The following is a 26230-nucleotide window of genomic DNA, read 5'->3' as shown; positions in this document are numbered from 1 at the left end:
GAAAATGAACAGAAACTAAGTGGACCGACAGACCAACAGACAGCAGCAAAGCAATATGCCCTCCCTTCTTCGAAGGGGGGCATAATTATATAAATCAAACTTTTAATGACTTTTATACCCCCTCCTCACTTGACTGTCTCATAAAATTTAGTGCTACACACATATCTGTTCATCTTCCACATGCAAGAACTTTGGATTAAACAAAGCACAAATATTTTAAAAGAATAACAATCTGCCACATCAACATCAATTTCCATGGCTCATTGACGCCTGTTTTCTCTTTGCTTTTTCTTCTTATCCAGTCTTTTAATTGTCTTTTCTAATCCTTTCTGTTCGTCTTGTATTTGAGTTGCAATATCTTTCAATGCTCTTTGATGATGTTCCTGGAAAAAAGATATTCTAGGATAACACAGAGCTAACCCATTTATACTTAGGCCTATTTGAAATTTGATTTCCCTGTCGTCAAAATACTAGTTTAAATACATGGTTTAAAATAGTCTTACAAACATTTTAAAATACAATGAACAATTAATAGGCATCATCATGTCTGAAACTTTCAATAAACAAAGCCTACCAAGTCCTGCTTTGCTTGAGTTTCTTCCCTTTCTCTGGCCTCAATCCTTTCCCTAGCTTTAGCCTGCTGTTCCTGAAGAATTAATAACTACATTTTATCTACAAGTACATGAATCATCTGAATGTAATTATTCAAAGCTTTTATTATGATGACTATTAAAGTTAAACGACACATATTCCTCTTTATTCAAAACCTAGTTTTACTTTTTGTGCTTAGGTTTAAATAATGACACATCTACTGTACAGCAGGAAATTAACTCGCGGAGTTAATTTTCGCTATATTCGCGGAAAAAGAAATTCCGCGAATTCAACATACAGTGAATAATTCTTTAAAAGATTTATAAGGATAAATTGAAATTTTATTATTTCCTGTGATTAGATGTAGACTGTCTTTTTAATTAAGCGAGTGTATGGATCAACTACATACCCGTAGTTGGTGGTGTTTTTTAAGCTTATTAATTATTATTAAATTAATTTCTATAGCTAACGATTAGTTTTGCCATTGAGTAGACCTGTGATGTAATTATTTAATAAAACATGCTTGTTTTGATAATTTTACCCGTGCGTATCACTCAGTCATTACCTTTAATCAAGGCACTTACGCAGTAAACAGCTCGGTAACGACAATTGATTAATTTTAATTATATGATGATTAAAAGTTCAACATTTTGACTGCAGTATACTTTTTTTTCTAATTTAGACCGGGAAATTTTTTAAAAAATCTGAATGCATAGCATTATTTTAACTTCAAATCGGAATCAGTCCGGTGTTTCGTTATTATTCAGTCGGGATCAACATCGACACAATATATAGACTTGACTTTCCTGCCTGATATGCACGATATACATTTACAAACTTTCTTAAGATAGAGACAGGAAATCTCAGTTCACAAAATATATACCTAAAAAAGATGCTTGTAAGTAATGTATGATTTTTCTCTTCCGCGAATTCAAACGACCGCGATTTCAGAAAACTGATCAAATCGCGATCTTTTCCGACAGCGATTTTAACCTGCTATACAGTATCTGCAAGGTAGACATGCAGGGCAACAATCAGAGCAGTTCACATTTTGCTTGCACCTCAAGTATATTAACTGATACATACCTGCCTTCTAAGGCTTTCCTCATGGGAATAGTATAGTGGACAGCTGACCCACTTTCTGTTGTGCCCTATCTCTCCACAGTTCCCACACTTAGACTTTGATAGGGCCTCTGATTGTGTCCCCATTACAGGCTTTTCATCCTCCCCTTGATTTCCACTACTAGATTTTCTGCTCAGGAAGGTAGATGAAGCCCAATTGCTTGCCCCAGAGTCTAAAGTTCTGTTTGTCTTTGAATCTTGAACCATTGTAGAATTAGGACAGAAAGATGTGTTAACATTTTTTGTTTCCACTGAAAGTAATAAAATAAATAATTTATTTTGAAAGTGAAGTACATGTACTATAAACTCTAAAATAACAGTGGTGCAATCAGACATATGATTTTCAATGATGACATTCATGTGACAATGCATAGATGCATCTGCATCTCCAAATCTGAAATTCTATATATTTATTTATCTGTAATCATAATTCTGTATAAGAATAAGCAGCACATGAGTATACTGTACTACTGAGTGTACAATTTCTGCATTTGTTATAATGAGTAAAGGGAGTATAAATTATATGCTTTGTTTTTACCAGTGCTCCATGGTGAACTGTTCAGGGAACCAACACCACTAAATCCTGATTTTTCCTTTAGGAATCTCTGACTCTGTTCTTGTCTTATCTCCTGAAGCTACAATAGATATAATATAAATTATTCTGTTTTAAACATCTGCTGTAACAGCATTTCTTTTCAGTTTTTTGTCAACATCTTTGAGGGAATATTTTATATTCTCTACTAAAGATTGCCTAAAAATACACGTAACTGAAAAAGTAAATTATGCCATATCAAAATCAAAAACAGAATTCACAAAAGGCATATGGGCCACTAACAATTTCTTAATCCCAAATACCAAAAGATTTATCTATCAATCAACATGTGCTCTCATGTTTTAGCTGTTTATGTCCCTCTCATGGTTTGAACAATTTTAATTCACTGTATACAGAAGCTTGACACTACATGTACATCAAGTTAACAAATCATAGAACTATTCTTGAGGAAGTCAGTTGTTTTTCTTGTAAAATTCTGTACCTATCCTCTGGGAAGAGCAAGCACAAATCTGTGTGAACATTATGCAAAGATGCTATAAATCAATGTGTATCTTTGGAAAAATTTTCAGAGAATCTTTTCAACATATTCTTTTGTTGAACTTTTTTTGTGGCCAATCATGTACACTTCTTCCTCTTTGGGCATTAATTTACTTTAATAAATCATGCTACATGGGGAATTTTGCATATTCAATTATTGTTCTCCGAATTTTTTCAAAATTGATTTCATATATATCCCTATGTTCCTCTTTGACCCCCCCTTAAGATCCAACATTTTTCCTGAGGGCTACACGAAAACAGATTATATGGCATGACTGACAGACATGACAAACCAACACAAGACAATCTTTGATCAGAATAGCTTACTTGAGCCTCTGACTCAAGTGAGTTCTAAATAATCCTTAATACCTGTTTCAAACTGTCTCCCCTTGATTTCATGTTTTCATTAAACAGATTTTTTCTCCATGATTCATTTCTAGACACTTTCTCCTTGGGAGGACTGTCGTTTATTAGAAGACCTTTCCTTTTCTTTGCAGATGAAACTCTAAATCCTTTACAAAAGAAACAAGGGAGCAATTATTGTACATGCATTAAATGCATTTATTTCATGTTCAAAAATTTACTTTTAACATTTACTGGAGGAGGAAATTTTCAATTAAAACGTCAAAGGAAAGGGAGTTAAAAGTCCATATTTAAATGAATGAATAAATCAGGATTTTACCTGTAGATGTGTAGTTATCACCTGACTCCAGAAGCTGGCGTGCCAGTTCTTCATCCCTGTGAATCTGTTGGTTTCTCTCCTCCTGACTCTCTGTCTCAACGCTCTGTAAGCTTCTTACTAACTCCTCGTCTTCCACCATTCTAGTGCCAGGCACTCCATTGTTTCTACCAACACTGCTTGATTTGTTCCACTCTTCATTAAGTTGTTTTGCCATTATCTCATCTTGTATTAGTAATGTCCTATCCCTCTTTGGTGCAGGACTGTTTATTTCTTCATGAAGACTTTGAGCTATTGCTGCATCAATCTCATGAAAATCATCCTGTATCACACTGCAGGCATTGTCAATAACCTTTTCAGGGCTTTTAAGTTCCTCTTTGATAGATCTTGTCTCCATCTTTATGGGTACATTTCTCTGTTTTGACAGTTCATATTCTTCATCCAGTTCCTTTTGAAGACGTCTTGCATATTCTTCATCATCAAAAATAACATCTTTTGAACTTGACTGACTAGATTTTTCAATGTGCCCAATGTGAATATTTATATTGATGTTAGATGTTGATCCTTGACTCAAACTAATTCTTTTGACAGTATCTGAGGAAGAGTTATTTCCCTTTTTCAAAGGTGAGACCACCTGAACAGTGATTTGGTCCATTTTGACAGGAGATTCCTTTATCCAATCAAATTTAGGTAATTCTTCCTGACTGCCCTCTAAAGTCTGACTGTCCATCACAATTTCTTCATTTTTTATGGTACTTTCTATCACATCCAACTTTTCTTGCTTCACTTTCACAGAATGTGGCTGAGAATTCTCATCAGATCTTGAAGTACAATGTGACTTTTCTTGTAATAAAGGAGAATCACTGTCATCTTTGTATGGAGACAAAGGTGGAAGCACCACAGCTGTAGAGAGGAAATCTTGTGAGTCTCCATCATTGCTCTCACTATGTTTTTCACTAACTTTATCTTTTTGTATCTTGTCTCCAATCCTCACATTTTCTTCTTCAGAATTTGATTCTTTTGGTTTTTCTTGGCTAGTTTTAAATGCTTTGACTGAAAAACTAGACTTTTGACTGCTTGTTGGAGAGGGTGAAATGACATCTAACACATCATTTTCAGCATCATCAGATTCTTTGACAGGTGTTTTGTTTGATATCACAGAATTTTCATTGTTACTAGTTATATCTCCATTTGATGTTTTTGCATTTGCTGTATAGGTATTGCTACCAATACTGTCATTATTTACCACCTTATTTTGACTGTTCTGCACCACATTAGGTAAGAATGGCTCTGGCTCCAGTGTTGATTCATTAGAATGTAAAGAGGCGGATATTGTTTCAGCTTCTGTCACAGTCTCTGGTACAACAGTGAGAGTACTTTCCTCATTTATTTGTTCTCTCTCAATCTGGGTGTCTGGTGCTAAACATCCTCCACCTTTTTCAGTTGCTTTTATGGCAATCAACTGATTAGCATTTGTTTCTAAATTATTTGATTTTATCAAATCATTTGTCATACATATCACTGCATTAACATCCATATTCTCTACTGCTTCTTCTTGAGAGTCATCCAATACAATATAGTCATTTTCTTTGGAGTCTTTTGTCTTCTGCGATGCCTTTGAATGATCCTCAAAAATTTCTTGAGAGTCCTCTATCTCAATCACATCATTTTCTGATATGCTGACTCCTTCATTATGTGGACTATGTTCACAATTTGATTGTAAACTGAGTTGGATAGCTAATTCAAGATCCTTGTCTCCTTGATCACTGAGACTTACAACTGGACTTTTTATGGTCTGATTTTTGGACATAGAAGTTCTTGATTTATCTAATTGTGGAGCACTTAATATTTTGTCTATAGGAGGCAGATTTTGCTTTATACTTAATTCTAGAACTTTCTTCAGAGCCTCATCTTCACTGCTTTCAGATGTCACTTTCTCAACTCCACAAAGAGCTTTGTCTACAGGATTGATTTTTCCACTTTGTACCTCTGAATTATCTTTATTCGAGTGAGAAGGAAGCAATTGCTCTCTGATTTTTGTCGGCTCTAAATGCTGCCTATCATTGAGTTCATTGCTGATAGGTTTCTTTTTCTCTTCTTTGTCAGTTGATGTTTTCTTACTTAACTCTAAAACATATTGCAACTCTTCTTGGCTGTCCATATTTAGGTTCGGTTCTAGTGGAATGATTGTTTGTTTGGATTTCATTGGACTAGGTGTAGTATCACACATCACTGGGTCAGTGCTGTCTCTTTCTGCAGGCTCACTAGTTCTGTTGTTTGCAGCAACTTCCAGACTAAGCTTTATGGCAAGTTCTAACTCTTCATCCTCCCTTGATGCTGTTGATGTCCTTTTCCCTGTTACAAAAAAATAAGTTTTACTACTATATACAGCGAAATTTTCGCCCCCGTTTTATTTTCCCCCCTTTCATCCTGACCTCAGTTGGGCGAATTGAAAAAGGGGCGAATTCAAAGAACATAGTACAATTTCTTAAACAAAACTGACTGGGCGAATTTAAAACGGAGCAAAATTGTTTGCATGTGTGAAATGGCGAAAATAAAGCGGAGCGAAAATTTACTCTGTATACAGTATTTGCACATGATTAAAAATAGAAATGTTAGACTGCATGTAAGAATAAAAAGAATTGAACTTAGCAAAGCACCTCTTATCTATATTAATATTGAATATTTTATGATACAGTACAATAAACATGTACCCCCAATGTCACTTTTCCCATGTTAAATCCCTGCTCTTGCATTTACTATACAAAAATGAAATGTCAAATGAAGAAATTCAACTTTTACAAACATTTACATATCTTTACCTGATCTAGTGCCTCCTCTAGACCCTCTCTTTGAAACTGAGGCTGGTGACCTATTATTTACCGACTTTTGTGCAGGGGATGGCTGTTTTACTGGGGAAAGTAATGCTCTGTTTTGTTCTTCAGCATCCTCCTGATTGCTTAGAGCTAATGCCTTTAAAAGAGAATGGATGTCTCTTATTCAGTGAAATACAAAAAAATGAAAAAATAAAGCCAATGAGGCCTTAAATGCTTTTAAAGGATAATCATGTCATGCAGTAACTTGTCAAGATATACATGTACAATATATCCTGTGGTCTTATTACTAATGTACGCTTTTCAATTTTTAACTGTAAAGAGGGTGATTCATACACACTGTATTGCTTATCAATAACTTCTTAATACCAGGGTACCTGGTGCTGATGTTCATAGGGAAAAATTTAAGAATTAGAGATGCTTTGTATCATGACTAATTGAAAGTATTTCAATTAAGAAATGAATTAAATTTTTGAAGAATTATGAGGTTACAAACTACTACGATTCTTACCTGCATATTTCATAAGGCATATTAGCAATTGATAAATATGCCAACTTGAAGCGTTGTAGTTCACATACCTCATGAATCTTCAAAAATTTTATTAATTTCTAATACATGTATTTACATTATCTTTCATTCAAATGTCATTCTTAAAACAAAACAGTTTGTACAATAGTTTTGAAGTCAAGTATGGAATTCTTGGAGATATTTATGCTCATCCACTCTTTCTTCTTATCTGCAATCTGAATAAAATCAGCTGTTCTGATAAGCTACCGCTTACGAACGATGTTCTTAAACGGTAGCATATCAGAACAGCTGATTTTATTCAGATTGTCCTATCTGCTAAGAATTTTAATGAAAATTATCTGGAAAAGTAAATATTTTAAAATAAACATACAGATGATTGAAAATTTTTCATCTGGAAAGATATCACTTGATCCTATGGAACAGGTGTCAGATTAAAAACCTCTTTAACCAAATAAATGCAATATGTTTTTAATCACAATTTATCAGTTTAAACACATTGCTCATTTTACTCTGTTGGTGAATGTGATTTGAGCAGTGTTCACAGTAATATAAATGTATAAGTTTTACTCAATCATGAGACTCAATTTACCTGCTGTATCATAAAGTTTTCTGTCTGAGAATCAGGAGCATACACCAACTTGGGATCTGGAGCAGCATCTGTAGGAGCAGAGGTGGAAGGTAACTCTGCCATGAGTTCATTTGGTTCCTTAGCAAATCTTTCTATTGGGCCTACAAGAGTAATGTTTGATTTATGATTAGCATAGAAATAAATGCTTATACATGTAATTTATACACATGTGTATTTATATACATACAAATCAGGACTCAACATTAACATTTGTCTGATTGTCCATATCCAGATCATTTTGTGATTACACAAGTACAAGTATGTCTAGATAGACATCTTTGTCTGATTGGACAAGTTCCTCTTTTATCATTACAGAATTTTGTGAATTCATATGAAAAGAAAATTTTATAGATCTCAATATGAACACCTGTGTGTGAAGTGTTTAGAGCTTCCTTAAAAAAAATAATTCAAGTGATAATATTTTAAGGACTTGCAGTTTATTGATAAATCACAAACTGTGAGCAAATTTATATTTTCCTTACAACACTACTACTGTGTGCACAGAACATAAACTAACCATGACCCAGTACATGACCCCTTGACCTCCCATTTTTGTCCTCTTGCTGCCTTGGTCTCTGGTCCTGACCTGGTTGCCCTGACCTTCTGTTTATGACTGGTTGACCTCCTGACCTCCTGTTATTGGGTGGTTGACCTCCTGACCTCCAGTCTACCTCCCCCTGAATTCTCTGTCTATCCTCTGGTTTCTCAGTCCTCACTATGTACACTCCAAGCATAAACTGTAACACAGAGAAATATTATCTGTTACAAAAACCACCAAACTACATCATGCATGTTTACATAGTTGTGGGTTAATATCTCTATCAGTATTAACATTTAAAATCCAAGAATGTTGGGATATTAACATTTACCACTTCATGTATGTGCATTAGGAACAAGTCACCATTATCATTCTTACCCAAATTTACATTTCAAATACATTCAGGTCAGACTTGAAAACCTTTGTTTCATTCAGAATTACAGATCTTAATACAAAATTAACTTATTCCAGCAATCCTTTACACATTACAAATAATACATGTAAAATGTATAAAAACATCCTGATCTTAAACATCTCAAATAGATTGCTTGACAAAGATTCCCCTGTATTTCTGAGTACTGGTATATCATTTAGCTTGTTTCACATCTTTTACTCTGGTACATTATACCATAGATAGATTGACAATGCAGTTGACCACATAGTTTTTGCCAAAGCTCAAACAACAGTATACATATCTATTACATTTTACTATATTATACCTGAAGTCTGAGTTGCCACCAAGACATGACATCATAGTGTAGCATGTTGTGTAACTGAGCTGTCAGGCCTGTGTTTACGATGTCTACAATAGAAGAATTCTACATATTGAACCAGTTCAAATGTTTCTTATAACTCCATTTTGTTTTAAGCCACTAACAATTAATTTCACATGTAACATACCTGCTATTCTGTTTGGATTTCCACATGCCTCATTTAAATATTTATTCAGCATTGTCTGCCTCCCCTAATCAATCAAATTTTCCAATTATTTATGTGTATTGTTGTGAAAATACTGATAAAATAAATTTTCTGTTCTCTAGCTAGGATTATGCAACTTTAAATGCAACATGATATAAATAGTACCTTGTTATATGCCTCTAACCCATGAATGTTTATGACATGTCTTTCTGCAAGTCCCAGGTCCTTTTGACATAACTCAGTAAGAGATATCTCATTGACACTGTCCCTGGAAACAGATTTCTAATTAATCAAACATTTCAAAATTTAAACAAGAGGCCCACGGGCCTTATAGGTCACCTGAGTATTTTGTAACAACTTTCAAACAATTAAATTTGGTTCATGTTTTAAACCAGAGGCCATGAAATTCACAATTAACAATTTTGAAAGAGGCACACCATTGCTTTTCATAATTATTAACTTAGCATGCTTGGGCCAAAGTTTTTATTTTTTTTGGTTTACGATTTTTTGACACAAAAATATGCATTGGGTGGTCGAAAAATAAAAATAAAAATAATTTGGAACCTTGACATATTTTTTTCTCGAGTAGCATTAAAATGTATTTAAATAATAATAATAAACACACAAGATTTTTCAACTTTTAAAATTGTTTTACTTATCATTCGGTTTATTAAGTCAAGAAAAATGAATCCATACGTCAAATGACTCAAGAACAGAAATGGGAGTATCAGGCTCTGTTACTGTTGATGGTTTTCATTCTTCCGACTTACAAGTCTGAGTTTCCATAATAGACACATATATTGCACAGGGACAAATATGGGTAAAATTAAGCAAATTAACTATTCTCTGGTCAGCCTTTCCACTTACGAAAACATTTTTGGAAACTCCGAAAGTGATTGCTTTCACAAACCTTTACCTTTAGATATGTGTGTCCAGGGACCAACCTAGACCCACCCGATTAAGGAGACTTCACTTCTCCCTCAAAGAAATTTAAGAAGTATTGAAATTTAGGTAGACTTCTGGTGCCATGGCACACTTTAATCGTTATAAAACTATTTCATTGTTTAAAACTTACATTACATTTTAAAAAAAATTCTGTATAAACATTTTATTTAAAAATGATTAAAAAAATATAAAAAGAATCTTAAAAGATGTTTCCCCCAATTACAAGGTATATAAATATCTAGAAAAAATAATAAAACAGCATTGACATTAAATAAAATTTAGTACTACTACTATTAAACTGTAAAAGTTTCTTATTGTCAGATTAATTGTTTATCAAACTTTTTTTTTTTCATTTCTTATATACATGTAGTAGTACAATTTTAAACTTCTAAAATTTTTCTTCTCATTAGATTTCCAGGCTTTTGGCATAGTCTTAATTTTGTTAATTTCTCTTCAAACTTGTTTTCAATATAAAATTTTGTTTCTAATAAAAGTTTTGATGCACACCTGCATGCCAATTGAACAGCTTCTTATGTTTATCGAATCTGTCTTCTGATGTGTAACTTCTTAGAAAGCTAATAACTTTACAATTTATCAGTAAAAATATGTCTGTATTCACAGCATGAATTAATTATTTGACAATAATAAAGATCTTAAATCTTCTCCAACATCTTTAGCATGACATTGATAGCTGTCCAGCTGTTTTGCGTCTTGTTGTGTGTATAACTTGTAACGATGGACTTTTTCATAACCAGAAGTGTAAAATCTAGAGGAGTTCCGACGGAGTATTCGATGCATTGGTCATATTGGCAATGTGGTTTGACAATCTGTATTTGTAGAGTTCATTGACTGTTTGTGAGAGTTTGGGTTAATGATTAAGATGTGTTGTAAATTTTGGTTTGGTCAAGAAAATTTCGAGTGTGTAAATAGGGAAAAATAGGGTCGGCGGAATCGTAAACCAAGAGAAAAAAAAACTTTGGCCTTACTCTATTTACTTATACCCAGAAGTAGATCAGTGTAACAAAGAGAAAATGCACTTCCACTTTATACCAAGTTGTGCACCTCACCCCAAAGGAACCACTGACCCAGGGGCCACATATTTCAAAATTTTGAAAATTTCATCATAAAATGGTTGATTATAACCAAAGAGCTGATTTCAAAGCATTAATTTATTTTCAGTTTTCCTCTCACCCAGGGGGCATAAAAACCACTTTGCTAGATGCACCTTTCCTCATCATTAATATATATACTTGGATCATTGGAATAAAACCCATAAGCAAATAAAAATATTTTCAAAGAATTAATGTATTTTTACTAAATAATCAATAGAGCCCCGCCCTAACACCAGAACCCCTAACCCTGGGGCCATAACATTCACAATTTTGGAAGAGGCACTCTTTCTCATCATAACTTTGTACTTAATTAGTTTATTAAATACCCAGGAGCAGAGAAGAAGATTTTCAAAGAATTAATGCATTTTCACTATATAATCAATAAAGCCCTGCCCTAACACCAGAACCCCTGACCCTGGGGTCATAAAATTCACAATTTTGGAAGAGGCACTCTTGCTCATCATAACTATGTGCTTAGATAGTTTATTTAATACCCAGGAGCAGAGAAGAAGATTTTCAAAGAATTAATGCATTTTCACTATATAATAAATAGAGCCCCACCCTAACACCAGAACCCCTGACCCTGGGGCCTTAAAATTCACAAATCTGGAAGAGGCACTCTTGCTCATCATAAGGCGACCATAATTTGATTTTTAGTTTTACGGATCCGCCGACTCTAAAAATTTGCATTTCAAAAAAAAAAAAAAATCGGAATTTTTCAATCCGCTCGTGTCAAACCTGTGTTTTATAAAAGCAATTCAGTCAGAAACGTAAAAAAAACACATGTGCAGAATGGTAAAAGAAGGTGAGCTGTCAACTTTGATTTTATCGAGAGTCTAACAATTCTGAACCCTCCCCATTGCATGTCTCTCTCTCTTTTTTAATTGCTGTTTCTAATAAAAAATCTTTTTTACCTTCTTCGATTTGTAAAATACCGACAAGTCAAAAACAAAAATGGCGGTCATGCAGTGTTTACCGGTAGCTAATAATGCTTATTGCCACTGATAACAGGTGATAATCAAGGTGTCAACTGTGCTACCAGATGTAATTGCAGTTCTAATTGCTCATTATCCTCATAAAAAGTGTTTTTTATCAAAGACAGAGATACCAGATGTGGAAATTTTGCAAAAAAGGACGGTAAATAACGATATGAATTTACTTGATACTTTGCTGCAAACAAGTTTATATGCGCATAAAACAAAACAATTCCTCCATAAATAATACGGTGATCAGGAAAGACATGAACTACAGTACTTTATTATTAATTTAAAGAGGAAATGAAAGCAAGTACATGGTAACTAATAAAGAGTCTGCAGAGGGAACACCGCGGATTATGAGATTCAGTGACTTAGCAAATCCTACATCAACACCAGCATATAAAAGCCCTTGAAACTGCAGAGCAACTTGACAGTACCTCTAGAAGACTTCTTCGAATTTATGTAGCTAAACAGGGTAATAAAGTTTCTGAATTTCAAAATATAATATTAGCAGATTGGAACAGGACTACAATAATGCTTTGATTATTGATATCATATGTACTAAGAGTAAAAAAAAAAAGAATGCAGGATCTCAGAATCTATCTAATTCATTCTCAATAGATTACGCATGTTATTTTTTAAAAATGTGTTAAGTTTTAAGTTTGGCTAACAGGTACTTCCAATTCCTTCAACTTCAGATCTTTATTAAATCCAGGAAACAATTCTCTTGCTCCTCATAATGAGAAAAATCCATTCATCCATCAGTTAAAAGCTGGAAACTCAGACCGTCTGCAGAATATTATTAATTCGTTTAATTGCCAAGTTAAACTTCGATATTTACCCTGAATATTATTCAAATGACACTCAAATGAATGTGCAAACTATACAGTGAAGAACATAATTAAATTTTATAATTTCAAATATTACATGGTACTCATATTAAACAATGTTTGAATTAAAAGTTGTAATTTTTATAAATAACAACATTTATACATGTAATGTGTATTAATATTAAAAAAAACATATCTTGTAAGTTGTTTTTTTGTTTTGTTTTATGCTACAGTGAAATGTGTGACTTTTTATTTGTGAAAAAGGTCGTTGCTAGCATGATTTTTGTCTTTTTTTTTTTTTTTTTTTTTTCGTCCTCCGACTTGACCTTTCTTTAAAAAAAATCCGTAAAACTAAAAATCAAATTATAGTCGCCTAACTATATACTTAGTTAGTTTATTTAATACCCAGGAGCAGAGAAGAAGATTTTCAAAGAATTAATGCATTTTCACTATATAATCAATAGAGCCCCGCCCTAACACCAGAACCCCTGACCCTGGGGCCATAAAATTCACAAATCTGGAAGAGGCACTCTAGCTCATCATAACTATCATCTTCCCAAGTCAAGAGTTTCTGATCCGCTCCACATAAACCCTTGACCGAATAGGCTAAGTTTAAATATTTATTCATTGGCCTCATGAAAGTCTTCATGAACCAGTTTTAGTCCCAAGGATAACGGTCATTATCATTAAATAGCCTAGTTAAAGGTTTGACTCAGATTTTTAGTTGAATTATATCAAATTTATTACAAACTTCCAATATTATCTCGAATTCTCTGTTGAATTCGTTTAAATAGCAGAGGTCAGTAGAGTTCAAAATGTGTAATCTCACTAGATGGCGTGACAGTAAACCCCGTCAAACTTAGCCTATTCGGTCAAGGGTTTATGTGGAGCGGAGCGGATCAGAAACTCTTGACTTGGGAAGATGCATAACTATGTACATGTACTTAGTTAGTTTATTTAATCCCCAGGAGCAGAGAAGAAGATTTTCAAAGAAATCATGCATTTTCACTATATAATCTATATAGCCCCGCCCTAGCACTAGAACCCCTGACCCTGGGGCCATGAATTTCACAATTTTGGTAGAGGACATGCTCATTACATTCATGCCAACAGTTTGCCTGCTTGATGTCCACGGGTAAAGAAGAAGATTTTTAAAGATTGCAATAATTTTAGTGGTTTTGGCCCCACCCCTCAGGCCCCAGGGGGGCGGGGACCATGAGATTCACAATTTTTGTTCCCCTTCAGCCATAGATGCTGTATACTAAATTTGGTTGATATTGGTTCAGTGGTTTCAGAGAAGAAACTGAAAATGTTCAAATGTTAACACACGACACACGACGCACGACGACGGACGAAAACGGATAGCAATAGGTCACCTGAGTTACTCAGGTGACCTAAAAAAAACACATAAAATTTGTAACTTTGTGAAACTATCTTGAAAATACAGCTAACCAAATCAATTCAGATCCACACAAATATAAACCCTTCTTTTCTGATAGGAATATTAAAGTTTCCAGCCTTGACAACTCACCTGAAGATTCCATCAATAAAATGTTCGGCCTCCCAGCTTCTCCAGTCCATCTGTCTGTAGTCTGTCCTGGTCAGGGTAGATACGCGGCTCTGTCCACTTGTTCTCCTTGTAAATTCAGCATAGGTCATTCCTTGTCCAGTCAGCTGGCCTAATAAAGCAACTTACTGCTATATCTATTGCACATGTACATCTACCAGCAGAGTAGTCATTTTTTTATGAATTTGATCCAAAACCAGTGTATGTATTAAATAAAATTAAACACATATATTATCTTTAATTCTAACCAAGAAAATGAGTAACTTTTCACTATACAAACCTTTTCTTTCAGCCTCAGATGCTAGTGCTGTTGCCCACAATAACCATATTGCTGATTTATACCAGGAAGCCGTGTAATTGATGTAAAATCCATTATCCAGAAAAATCTTCTCAAGTAAATCCTACAGAGGAATTTATCATGAATAAACACAATTTGACTTGCACTGGGTACTTGTATATGCTGCAAATTCAGATATTTCTACACAACTTAACATGGTTTTTGTTCAGTTTTATCATCAAATGTTATAGAAATGCTGCATTTGAGGGTAACATTATGTTTCCATTTTCAACAATGAAGTATATTTTTGCGAAAGTTGACTAAAAAGACACTGGTATGCATCAATGTTAGCTACTGATACTGTCAATGATTAACACTTCGGTTCATGTTCACATCTCAGTGGCCTTGTTAGTTATATCACAATATCCATAAGTAACTCATGGAATTCTATAAACCTCTGTTAATACCTTTAGATTCTTTTGCTGCTCAGCAGATGGTTTGTATCTGCCACTATTTACAGAACCCTCCATCAGGTAGAAACATTTCTCCACTCCACTGTTCTACAAACACATACAACTTACAACAGATCTGAGAGAAGTACAAGATTTAGCAAATCTAAATTTCTTAATATAATCTAGCTAAATACATGAATATGAATCAAAATACTGTAATCCAACTTTTCTTTGTGACAACTTTTTTTCATGATTTGACTAATTTTCATGACAAAGGAATACTGAAGTAAAAAGTTTGCTGCAAGAAATATTTGTGAGCATAAGAAGATGGCAAAATTCCTAGATGTAAGTAAAAGTTGGTTTTTAGTAATTAGTACATTACCAGCATATGATTGACTTGTTTCTGAAATCTTTTAGTCCTCACACTGTCCTTAAAATCTTCCCAGCTCTTTCTCTCAACAAGGAAAGGTAAAACCTGGAAAGTGAATTCTAGATAGTTCATCAAGATTCTAAAAATATTATTTTAATAAAAGTTTGTGAAGAAAACAAGTCAGATGGCCTGAATTAAAAATAATTTCAAAGATTTACAAACCTTTTCAATAGTAGGTTGCTGCTGAGTGTACCTCAGGGTGGGGCTAGCCATAGGAGGGGTCAGAATCCACAGATAGTCCCCTGCCCCCAGATGTCTGAACTGTACATCCACCCCTCTCTCTGTAGCAATCTGGTGGAACCTGTCCTTGTCTCTCTCCTGCTCATCAATAATCAGACAGATCTTCCTCGTGCCACACACAGTGCTACAAAGACATTCATTTGTTGTAATGCAAGAAAACTCATCCGAATTAATCCTTTTTATTTGGTTCAAAATTCAAAATTGTCACTTACTTTATTGCCTGTGGAACATGAGGAACTTGATTTGATTTCAGGAACCTTTGTACACTCTGTTGAAATTCATACAACTGGCCAGCTAGCTCTTCCCCTGTCTCTGTTAATGCATACCTGTAACATAATACACACTCTTGTACATGTATATATTGTTTTTGTTCAAAGATACAAAACTGAACCAGATAGACTTGAAAATGTTGTGGGATGTGATGTTGCATTACTCATTGTATCAAGACAACCTACATGTCAAATATCATACGTTTTCAAAAATATGGCAGACAGGATTGAACAAGATAACCTTTTTACAAGAGCTATGATTCTGGGTTTACATCCCATATACCTGTATTTGTGCCCTACATCACTTTCTTCTCTCATTCAAGCTGTTTAAGTTAGATCTTGACATTGGTTCTGAATTACCCAAGATTAAATCTACACATCTCTCTATAATACAAGCAATTCAAACAAATCTGAAATTATATTTTTTCAAGAAGTTCTGATATTACTTCTGACTTACGTTGGGTTTCTTGAATCTTCTCTCTGAACCAGACCTTTGGCCATGAGTATCTTCTCCATACAATCAAATCCCCCACAGTACTGACCTAAAAACCGTGTAAATGTCAACTTCCAGATTTATCAACAATTCTTATTTTGTGTACAATTACTTTTGTTTTATGTAAAAGGTATTTCAGATTTAAATAATTGGCATAACTACATCTAACTAAAAGTTTGGCATAGCAAGAAAATATTTACAACATAATTTCTCTGTAAATGCATGTACAATTCCTTACACCTCTACAGGTAATGTAACTATTTGTATCTGTAATCAGAGGACCCTGTCTACCTGTCTGTTTGTCCTGTAGATCTGTATCTGTCAGTGGTTGGGCCCGGAGCTTGATCTCGTCCTCGGTCATACTCAGAACCGGCCTCCTCTCTGTCAGACCACTTATAATAAAACACAAATGTAGAATTCCTAACCTAAAGTAAGGGCACATTAATGTTTTTCTACATGCAGCAAGAATTGATTTGGATGTTTACCTGTATAAGCCAAGCAAAATGGAAAATGGTGCCTTAAAAGCCTGTAAATAAGTAGATAAAACTGTGAATACATACATGTACAGTCAAACTCTGTTATCTCGAACCTGATGGGACTGAGAAAAAACTTTGAGATATCCGAGGATGCGAGATATTGAAGGTTAAATACTTAAAGAATATGTGGTTGGAACTTCCAAATCACTTCGATATATGCATGGTATTCGATATATCGGAGTTTGAGATACTGAAGTTCAACTGTAGTTGTTTTCTACATATTCATTGTGAAAAACAATACAATTATAAAACTCTGGCAGAGACATTCCTAGTTGCATCATCCATGAAAAATTGGTTTGGGTAGATCTTATAGTTTCTGGAGAATGGACCTGCTCCTAAAACTTTAACTGGGACACCAACATGGGGTTTAACATTTGTTCATCTCGACTTTGTCAAGGTAAGCTAAAAAGATTTTTTTGTCAACTTACATGAGGAACATATGGTTTGGAAACTTTAGGAGCATTACCCACATCTGTAATCAAGAAAGAGGGTAAACATTAAACAAATTAATGGGAGATAATTGCAAAGTAAGTTTTCCCCTTAATATTTCTGATTGCATTACCTTGAACATTGTGTCTTCTCCTCGCAGCACCGGCATGAATAAGCTGTGAGCATGGGGTACACAAGTAAAGACCCTGTCCTCCCTGGGCATTCTGACACTCCCCACAATACAGCTCTGCTAAGGTGCCTTCACAGTCATCACAAGTCATCTCCTGCGAAAAGACAAAGTACTTTATGTACTGAAAATTGCATCATTGAGAGTGTTTGGTAGGCAGAATTCTATTAATTAAATATTTGGTGCTTTACTTTGGTCCTATTAGCCACAGGTCTATTTCTGGGTTGTCTGGGCCCCTCTCCACCATTACCACCACCCCTAGCAGCCCTTCTGCCTGCCCCTCCAACATGAGGTCTGTTTTCACCATCACCTGCATCTACACGTTTTCATTAATGAATTGTTATTGTGCATAGCAGATGTTCTGTAAAATCACTGAAATGGTTTTTAAATTGATCCATAGGCAGTATGACACTTGTTCAGTACTTCAAATAATTTTTTTTTAAATTCACTGTATAATACTTGCAATATGTTCCATACAGCATAAGTTTAATTTGGATACACCATATGATAAGCCAGCAGATTATTTTAAATTTTGTAATTTTGAGTTGTTTTCTTTTTTTTCCTTTTTCCTTTTTTTTTTTTTTTGCACCAAAGTAAAACTGATGAATGGAGATTGACAGAAAACAGATAAAGAAAAATTCTCCCAGCTTCATTTCTACTGAACTATAAAACTCACTGAGAAAGCTCAAGACATTTCATTAAAACATTCTTCCTCTATAAATCTAATTTCCTCTGCAGAAAAGAGTAGCAATGATAAACCTGGTTGCCTATATCCAAGTTTGGCAGCATATCTGTTGATAAAGGATCCTAAGGGGTCACTACTACGTCCCACATCAAGGTCAAGGTAATCCTGGTACATCTCTCCTAAGTGGCGCTGTGTGTAGTAAGGGTTCATTGTGGCCCCCTTCTTTTTCAGGTTGTTCAGATATCCCACAAAGTCATCCAGGGTAGGAAAGTGGGGTGGCTGGCTCTGAAACTCACTTCATAATGAAATTGAAATAAAAATTTGATTCATATTAACTACACATTGTATGATGAATTCTTTTAAGATTTAAAACATTGCATGATCAAAATCTTTTAAATACTTACATGTACATGTATGTGCACTTTTTTTTTAATACATGTACTGTCAAAATGCAGATTACTTTTGTTGGCATACAAGTACAACCAATACTAGTTTATATTCAGATATCCAATTTAATCATGTTAATCAAGAAAATGTTTAACCCATACTTTTTGCTGTTGAAGAGGACAGACAGAAGTGTCCTTTTTCGGGTCAGTGACTTGTTTGTCCAGTTTTGAACATCGGGATTATCTGGGTTTCTCTTCTGTTCATCTTCAGCTTCGCAATGTTTGATGAACAAACAAGTCGCCCAGAAAGGGTTAGATGTGGTTTCCAGAATGGTTCCATCCTCCAAGTTGTAATGGGCAACAGATCTGTAAAGCATCAAGATGTTTTTTATGATCAATATCTTTGACTCATTTAGTCATTACATTAAAACAAGTGCATTTGATAAATGTTATCAATTAATTGAATTGAAAACTATACTCTTTGTAAATTATTTACTAATTTCATATGTCATTTTTTTTCTTTCCTTGTCTTATCTAAAGTTACCTATTCCCAGTAAAATATATGTGTGCATTTACAAGACTGAGTAGCTGATAATTTATAAGAAATTTTTTCGTTTTCTCTTCAGACAATAATAAAGTGTCGTGCCACAGCATGATACGCCTGTCAAAAACTTAAAATTTTCTTGAACAGTTTAGGTGCAAGAAAATCACATCAACCTTGGTTCTAATATTTCGATGATTTTTCCATTCCTTAAAATATTTATGCATCCCTTGTGATGTAGGCATAAATTATAAATATTACATCACTGATAGATTTCTGTGCTGGATGTGTTAGACCTTGTCAAATGCCCATCATATTTATTTAATAGTGTTGTGTTTTGCGTGCACTATGCCTAAATAGTAGTCAGGGCTTGACATATGGTGCACGAGCCCGAGGCGTCAATGTGTCAAACCCTGACTACTGTTTAGGCAAATTGCATGCAAAACACTACACTATTGTTATTATTATGCTGACTGTTGTTACTGTATAAAAACGGCAATATTTTATTCATTCCCAATGTTTCATCACCTGTAACATTCGTCTACTCTATTATGACGTCACCTTATGCAACATGTACGTCATAATCTTTTTCTTTAATTTTGAACGTTCCATGCTTTAGGTATAATCTACAGATAGTTTTAGAGAATATTATTTGAATGAAGGAAGGGGCGTTGCAAGAAACTATTTTAGAAGAATTATTTTGTTTATTTTTAATTTTAATTATAAAATATTTGAAACTAAGTTTATATATATTATAGTACAATACTATAGATAACAGCGTCTGTGGCGTAATCGGTAGCGCGTCGGACTGACAATCTCGGGGTCGTGAGTTCGCTCCCCTGTATGGGCGTTCTTGGATTTTCTTCAAAAATGGAAGCCGTGCACTATTTCAGCATAGTATGCTTACGCTATATAAATCCTTAGAACACTATGCGAGAATAGTAGGGTATGGGTTATATAGAGACAAACTGACAGGAAGCATAATAATAAACAATATCAAATTAGTCTTAACAACTTAATCTATACCAAATTAATTTTGAAAAGAAAAGGCTGGCCATCAAATGACATGTTATAAACTGACCAGCAGTTATTCTGTCTAATCCCCTAAGGGTACAGATAAGACTGCTTGATCAGATAGCCTTCCTATATTGAACTCATTAATTAATCTTAACTGGATGCTTGTCTACTCATTACTACCAAGAGATGAATGGGTCTGCACTATCTACCATAATTTTTTTTGAAAACATAAAATACTCAAATATTTTTTTTTTAGTGAGATTTAATGTCCGACAGGTTTTAATATAATTATAATTTATATGGACATGCTGATTCCACCCCACCCCATAAAATTAGTTTTTAAATTAATAATATTACATAATATCAGATTAGTCTATTATGCAAAATCAAATTAGTTTTAATTACTTTTCATCAAATTCATTTTAAAACTTAAGCTAGCCAACAAGAGCTATTTTTAATCAAACAGGCTTACCCATTTGCCCAATACTCAAGGGATACAGATAACATCAATGCCCTGTCAGTTAGCTCCTCACACTCAAAACCCATTAATTTCTCTCTAATTTGACATGCAATTTTCTGTTATCAAAATTCTTCTTGACCAGTGCTTGATAATTACACTCATGGGAGAGGTAGAATTTCTCTAACATACATTATATTTGTTATAGATTGCTGTCAAGTATATGCTTAAAAAAATAAGTATTTTCTTGATTGAACACTTTTTTAATAGGGACAGTGCAATACTCTTACATTATTTGGGATGTGTAAATGAATAGTAAAAAGACACATTTTTTTTTTAAAAATTTCACTTAAATTAAAGGTCACAGTGACCTTGAAATAGGTCGCGACACACCTTCTACCTAAGATGCATAAACTGGCCAAGTTTGATGATTGTAAGTCTTATAGTTTTCTAGTTATGGGCCGGAAAGGATTTTTCCATATTTGGCTATAACTTTTTAATTAAAGGTCAGAGCGACCTACTTTTTGTGCGCGACACACCTTCTACCCAAGATGCATCCGATGACAAAGTTTGATAATCCTAGGCCTAGTAGTATTAAAGTTATGAGCCGGAAACGAAAAAGCTAACAGACGGACGGACACGAAGCCTATAACATAATACGTCCCGTCTTAAGACGGGTGTATAAAAAGACTCCATCTTTTGATTTAAAATTCATAACATTACTTTTTTCAATAATATTTGACATATTATATGTACAAATATTATAGTGAAGTAATGTTATTGCAAAATAAATAATTTCTAACCTATTTCATTGAACTTGCAATATTATGCACAAGTTTGGTACTAATGTTATAAAAGTACTATTTCGTATATTTAACAAAACTTCAAATAAAATCACCTGTCATCTGCAAGTCTCTCGTTGTTCAGGTACAAATCATCAATCTTCACATTGTTTCCAGATTGTCTTCTAGCCTCCTGTAAGAAATGCAATGTCAGATAGTAAAGTCTTACTCTTTATATGAAAATTGCAATGTCCATGAAAAATAATATTGTTATTCAATATACAGTCTCATTATTGATCACTTTGATTTTTGCTTGATTGGATTATCAAAACAGGTAAAACATGTAAAAATAAAGCACTTTCAAAGCACAATAATTTTAATGGAAAAAAATTTCATATACATCGTCTAGTTTTTGTCAAGAGGTTAACTGAGGTGGAGACATATAATTATTTGAGTTCGAAACTGCAATGGTGCAAATGTTAGGCCGAATGAATTTTGGACCAAAGTTTGGCGAAAAGGTCGAGATAACATGCATAACAATTAACATGCGCGTTTCAGAAAACAGCTCAGGTAAGAAATCAGTATTTTGAGTAATACACAATTTTCTGTGCAATTTTTGCAGATTTTTTAATCAAATATTTTAACTACTTTAATTTCAGCAGGCATTGTGTATGATCTTGAGTTGAAATTACCAGGGGGGTGTAGGGTGGTTTCGCGCCGATTACGTGTTCGCGCCGAGTGGTATCGCGCCGGGTGGTTTCGCCCCGTTTATCTACAGGTATCTATCTACAGGTAAGGTATTGGTAGTATACAGAATGGCTTCCCCCGATTACCTGTAATTATATAACCCAGTAGCTTGTAATTAATGAACCCCAAGCGCTAATGTCATGTTATGTTGAATAATTATCCCATTTTGTAGTAACACCTTTATTGAGACCATTTTATTTTAACCAAATTATGACTATTTGATCAAATTTGATCGTTTAATTTGGAATAATTTAGGATTGGATGTTAAAATATAATTTTTATTTCTGTTGAAATATAATATTAATTTCACAAATCTCGTCTTTTCAATGAAGGTTGTCATTGTTTTTCATTGAAACTTCTCTTTATAATATTGTGTATATACCATGTTTTATATCAGTCCTTAAAAACGTTTCTAAAATTATTGGTCGTTCATAGTATATATTTCATGATATTATAGTCTGCTGATCAATGCTTTTTCATTAGTCCTGAACTGCATCATGTTTCATCAGCTTATCAATTACTTATGGTAAAGAGAAGAAGGCATATGTTTACTTTCATAAATTTATTTGGTATTTATCAATATTAGCAATAGCAATGGTACTCTCCTCTGTAGAACTCTCGCCATCGCTCACATCCATCACAACACAGGGCGTGTTGCTTGGCACGTACCTAAATATAAGTAAAATTAATTAATTATATTTATTAACTCTAGGATTGGATTCTTTTTTTTTTTTATCATATACTCAGAAAAACTGTCAAATATTTACAGATATTCATATATATATTTATTAATTTTTCAAAGAGACTAGGGAAGTTTAATATGTACATTTACTAGGTACAATTTGTAATGTCTTACATCTGTTATATTTATTTATTTGGGTTTTTTTTGTTTTTGTTTTTTTGTTTTTTGTTTTTTTGTTTTTTGCTAAGAATGTATTATTAATGTTTGAAAAGTCATCAGAGACAAACTGCCAAGTTTTTAAATTTATGTTTTTACAAAAATATTTTTATCAATTAGATTAATATAACGTCCATCCTATTTTTGGCTTTTTTGTTAGATAGCAAAAATAGCATTATTTCTCATGTCATTTACAGCTAGTGAGTGCATATAAATGTGAATAATATATTGGAAGTATTTCTAATATAATCTCTTCTACAAAATAAATATCAATGAAACATATCTGAATGTCATTCTAAAATGTTGATATATTCTCCTTTATTATAACCTTATTGCTAGTCATGTATAATAAATGATAATAAATACAATTGTTTAATATCTACTAATACTAAATAGTGGAATAATATAAGAAAACTTATATTAAGGATATCATAGGAAATTCTACCTGTCACTGGAATCTTTTTTATCAACACTTTCCAATTTATATGCTATAATATAATAATTTAAATTTTGTGGGTGACATAATGCTATAAATATTCTACTTGTGTATATTTTTCCCAAAGTTAAAAATGATAAATATATCTCATTAAAACTCAGTTAAAACTCCATTTCTGATTCAATTCGAATACACAATTATATTTAAAATATAATTATTGAAGTTCATATATTTCAATGCCTATTATACATGCATACTTAATAAATAGATTATGATTAACAGCAGTTATTAAATAAATCAATATATATTAATTTTAAAATATAAATCAAAAGCCTGAAAGGCTTCAATGGCGTCGAACAAGAAAAACAATTTCAAAAGATCTGCAAATAAGTCAAGTGAGTGACTCCAGTAACATAATAATAAAATTAAAAAAAAAAATAGTCTTAACACAAATACAGTATAGGGCCTGATAGCCTTGTGTCCTGGTCCGAATGAGTCAGGGTTCGAATTGACCAGACATTGTCAGAAATGTCCATCCTCTATATCAATCTAATTTCTTTTCAGTTAATCGAAGACATATGAAGGGTTTCATAAATTATTTTAATTAATTGCCATTGTCAGAGTGTTGTTCTATTGTATAGTGATTGCATCTTAACGACAACCATGACTCTAATGTTACAAGTACGATCGACTTACGATAAGGCGCGGTAAACAAATGGAGGAAATGGATAAATACAGTAATACTGGCATTACTGGTCAAAATCGTAGGTTGTTCGGCTAAAATTGGATTGAAGATCGTAAAAGTAAAGCTAAGATTAAGAAATTCAGTCTTTATAGTCTTGTTGTATTCGTGTTTATTTTGTAATTATTTTACCGTATTTAAGATTGTTTGTATTACAGTAATCGGTCCCAAAATGTGATTCATGTCATTCGACGCACCCTCTCAGTAGAAATTCATCCGCAACAACCATAACGTTTTTCTTGCGTAAAAATTAAACATAATATCGTTGTTTTGTAGTAGTATTAATTGAAGATACAATTGATTTAATTTTATATTCAAGCTATAATTCATTGTGAATGTTTTAAAAGAAATTGGTTTACTGTAACAGCTGTTGCTATTTTCTATTGCGGATGCATCCACTGACCATTCGGTCGCGTAAACCTGACTGATCGCTAGATGACGATCGGGCAAGCCCGACGCCATAAAAATAGTTTTCATTTAAATATAAATATAACAACTTGAAATAAAACAATCTTAAATTTTGGCACACAACTACATACATATATCTCATTAAAAAACTAACTTAAGACTCAATTTGTTTTTTTTAAATTCGAATACACAATTATATTTAAAATATACCTCAAGCTATACTTAATAAATAGATTATGATTAACAGAGACATCAGTTCTACGAACACATACATATACATACATGTGTGCCAAAATTATAAAAAGAAAAACAAAAAATATTTTTCAATTAAATATATATATATAAAATATAATAATCTTAAATTTTGGCACACAACTACATATATATATACAAAGATATAGAACATCCTGAAAACTTCAAAGGTAAACTATCTTTAAATACAGACATCAGTAATTAGAAAATGGAATAATATTCTTCATTGTAAGTACCTCTTATAGATATAAATTCTTTAAAACTTCAAAGCTTATATATGATAAACTATGCATCCTAAATAATATATAATTATTCTTCTATGATTTTCACACACAGTACTAGAAATTATTTAAGACAGAAGACATAAAAAAATATCTTTTTAGGTCTATTAATATTGAGAATTTTGGGATTAAAAAAAGAAATACTTACCGTTTTTCTGCAATGAAGACAGCTGGCCATGGTGATTTTTTTTGGTAGAATGAAGTTTTTGGAAATACATTTGAAAAACGCACGACTTGTCTCTCATCATTATTTATAATTAATCTGTTCGTCATTAGTGATCAAACGATAATCAAACGACTACCCGATAAGCGGTATCTTCAGTAATACAGCGACGCGAATCCACGTGGGGCGAAACCACCCGACGCGAACAAGTAATCGGAGCGAAACCACTTGGCGCGAACACGTAATCGGAGCGAAACCACTTGGCGCGAACACGTAATCGGAGCGAAACCACCCGCATTCACCAGGGGCTATAGAATAGTCTTAAGAATATATTATACCGTAAGCCTTTTCATAATAAAGCTAACGCCTGCTCTTCGATTATAAGAGTCGATTAATTTTTAGCTAGAACAAGTCGCAATGATGACATGTGCTTGCGACTGTTTATAAACAATTCAACTTCCGGTTAACTTTCGCAAACTTTTTCCCACGCACCTCTTTGATGTCGCCAATTCTGGTGCCAGCAAAATTTTCAACGCGAACATTGATAAAATTGTACAACTTAGATGCAGGGTTGTATCGTTGCTTGTTGCGAACATATATTGTCACGCTACGCTTTCTCCTGTTCATCTTCATCCATCCTCCATGCAAGACTCACGATTCAATCAGTGACGTAACGCGCGCTGCTGTTTCATTGGTCAATGATGACTGATTAAGTTTGACCCAAAGTGGAAGCGGAAAAATTATCTTGCATGGTTTTTGTGA

At 33.5% G+C, this 26230-nt stretch overlaps 1 protein-coding gene and 1 long non-coding RNA gene across 3 annotated transcripts; one reads left to right on the top strand and one right to left on the bottom strand.

The window, feature by feature from the left end:
• LOC134253200 (uncharacterized) lies at nucleotides 1-26160 on the bottom strand. 2 transcript variants are annotated; one of them, XM_062735711.1, is made up of 28 exons: nucleotides 25961-26160; nucleotides 21658-21734; nucleotides 18907-19110; nucleotides 18433-18653; nucleotides 17865-17989; nucleotides 17620-17770; nucleotides 17486-17529; nucleotides 17007-17047; nucleotides 16813-16913; nucleotides 16486-16570; nucleotides 15972-16085; nucleotides 15682-15883; nucleotides 15472-15564; nucleotides 15105-15197; nucleotides 14641-14761; nucleotides 14325-14472; nucleotides 9095-9197; nucleotides 8912-8975; nucleotides 8731-8813; nucleotides 7991-8210; nucleotides 7435-7574; nucleotides 6305-6455; nucleotides 3486-5837; nucleotides 3173-3315; nucleotides 2252-2348; nucleotides 1678-1964; nucleotides 575-646; nucleotides 1-383 (listed from the first exon to the last, which is right to left on the bottom strand). In XM_062735711.1, the coding sequence occupies exons 1-28, from the start codon at nucleotides 26099-26101 to the stop codon at nucleotides 261-263; spliced, it is 5796 nt and encodes a 1931-aa protein (XP_062591695.1). In that variant the 5' UTR covers nucleotides 26102-26160; the 3' UTR covers nucleotides 1-260. The 2 variants fall into 2 exon arrangements, with proteins under 2 accessions (XP_062591695.1, XP_062591696.1); XM_062735712.1 differs by having other exon boundaries at nucleotides 1678-1910.
• On the top strand, nucleotides 11938-12996 carry LOC134253234 (uncharacterized). Its single transcript, XR_009989090.1, has 2 exons — nucleotides 11938-12438; nucleotides 12662-12996. It is a non-coding gene; the product is annotated as an uncharacterized LOC134253234 (long non-coding RNA).
• Nucleotides 26161-26230: the final 70 nt, after the last annotated feature.

The sequence above is a fragment of the Saccostrea cucullata genome, unplaced genomic scaffold (assembly GCF_032062105.1).
Source record: "Saccostrea cucullata isolate Sc308-1 unplaced genomic scaffold, CSIRO_AGI_Scuc_v1 ctg28, whole genome shotgun sequence".
In the NCBI taxonomy this organism is placed as follows: domain Eukaryota; kingdom Metazoa; phylum Mollusca; class Bivalvia; order Ostreida; family Ostreidae; genus Saccostrea; species Saccostrea cuccullata.
The sequence above is the reverse complement of the archived record's forward strand: the minus strand, read 5'-3'. Positions and strand labels throughout refer to the sequence as shown.

Bases quoted from the DNA above. Each gene is read 5' to 3' on its own strand.
- LOC134253200 (XM_062735711.1), bottom strand. From the start codon at position 26,101: ATGAAGATGAACAGGAGAAAGCGTAGCGTGACAATATATGTTCGCAAC. The intron at 14,473-14,640 runs GTTTGTATAGTG...TTGCTTTATTAG, and splicing joins ATCTGAGGCTGAAAGAAAAG to GCCAGCTGACTGGACAAGGA. The intron at 647-1,677 runs GTATGTATCAGT...TTAATTCTTCAG, and splicing joins AGGAAAGCCTTAGAAGGCAG to GAACAGCAGGCTAAAGCTAG.